Source organism: Acomys russatus, chromosome 1 (genome assembly GCF_903995435.1).
Source record: "Acomys russatus chromosome 1, mAcoRus1.1, whole genome shotgun sequence".
NCBI classification, from domain to species: Eukaryota; Metazoa; Chordata; class Mammalia; order Rodentia; family Muridae; genus Acomys; species Acomys russatus.
Window position 1 is genome coordinate 79,151,985 of NC_067137.1, and position 1,019 is coordinate 79,153,003.

General features: G+C 47.2%; 1 protein-coding gene across 1 annotated transcript; it reads left to right on the top strand.

Annotated features, from left to right (window-relative positions):
* Positions 1-391: 391 nt before the first annotated feature.
* Positions 392-786, top strand: LOC127196346 (40S ribosomal protein S15a-like). Its single transcript, XM_051153960.1, has one exon. The coding sequence runs from the start codon at positions 392-394 to the stop codon at positions 782-784; it is 393 nt and encodes a 130-aa protein (XP_051009917.1). The 3' UTR covers positions 785-786.
* The last annotated feature ends 233 nt before the right edge of the window (positions 787-1,019 follow it).

Here is a 1,019-nt window from a genome sequence, read left to right on the forward strand (position 1 = left end):
TCTTCATAACTGCAATTTTGCTACTGTTATGAATTGTGTTGGGATTCTGATTCAGCCTGCCTACCTGTGATGTCACTGCCTACCTGCCATGGGGGCGTGGCCCCGCACAGGGCTATATAAAAAGGACAGGCCCTCCTCATGGCTCTCTCTACCCGATCTTTCACTTCCTACTCTGTCTTCTCTCTCTCTTCCCCTATCCTCCTCCTCTCTCTCTGGGGTGCCCCTCTCCCCTTTCCTTCTCCACCCATGCTCACTTAATAAACCTCATATAATCTAATATCTGCTGCCTGGTACCCTTTTATCTTATTGCCTTATATCTTATCATTTTCTTATAAAATCTCATAAAAAAATCATAATGTACCTCTTTCCGCCATCTTTCTGCTCCGTCACCATGGTGTACATGAATGACCTGGCAGATGCTTTCAAGAGCATCAACAGTGCTGAGAAGATAGGTAAATGCCAGGTGCTCATCAGGCCATGCTCCAAAGTCATCGTCCAGTTCCTGACTGTGATGATGAAGCAAGGCTACATTGATGAATTTGAGATCGTTGATGACCACAGAGCTGGGAAAATCATTGTGAACCTCATAGGCAGGCTGAACAAGTGTGGAGTGATCAGCCCTAGATTTGATGTGCACCTCAAGGACCTAGAAAAATGGCAGAACAATCTGCTCCCGTCCCGTCAGTTTGGCTTCATTGTACTGGCAACCTCAGCTGTCATCTTGGACCATGAAGAAGCAAGACGAAAACATACAGGAGGGAAAATCCTGGAATTCTTTTTCTAGAGATGTAAAACGTAACTAAAAAGCCTCTGTGAGCCGGGCATGGTGGTGCACGCCTTTAATCCCAGCACTGCACTCGGGAGGCAGAGGCAGGCGGATCACTGCGTTCAAGGCCAGCCTGGTCTACAAAGAGAGTCTAGGACAGCCAAGGCTACACAGAGAAACCCTGTCTCAAAAAACAAAACAAAACAAAAAAAATCGCCGGGCGTGATGGCGCACGCCTTTAATCCCAGCACTC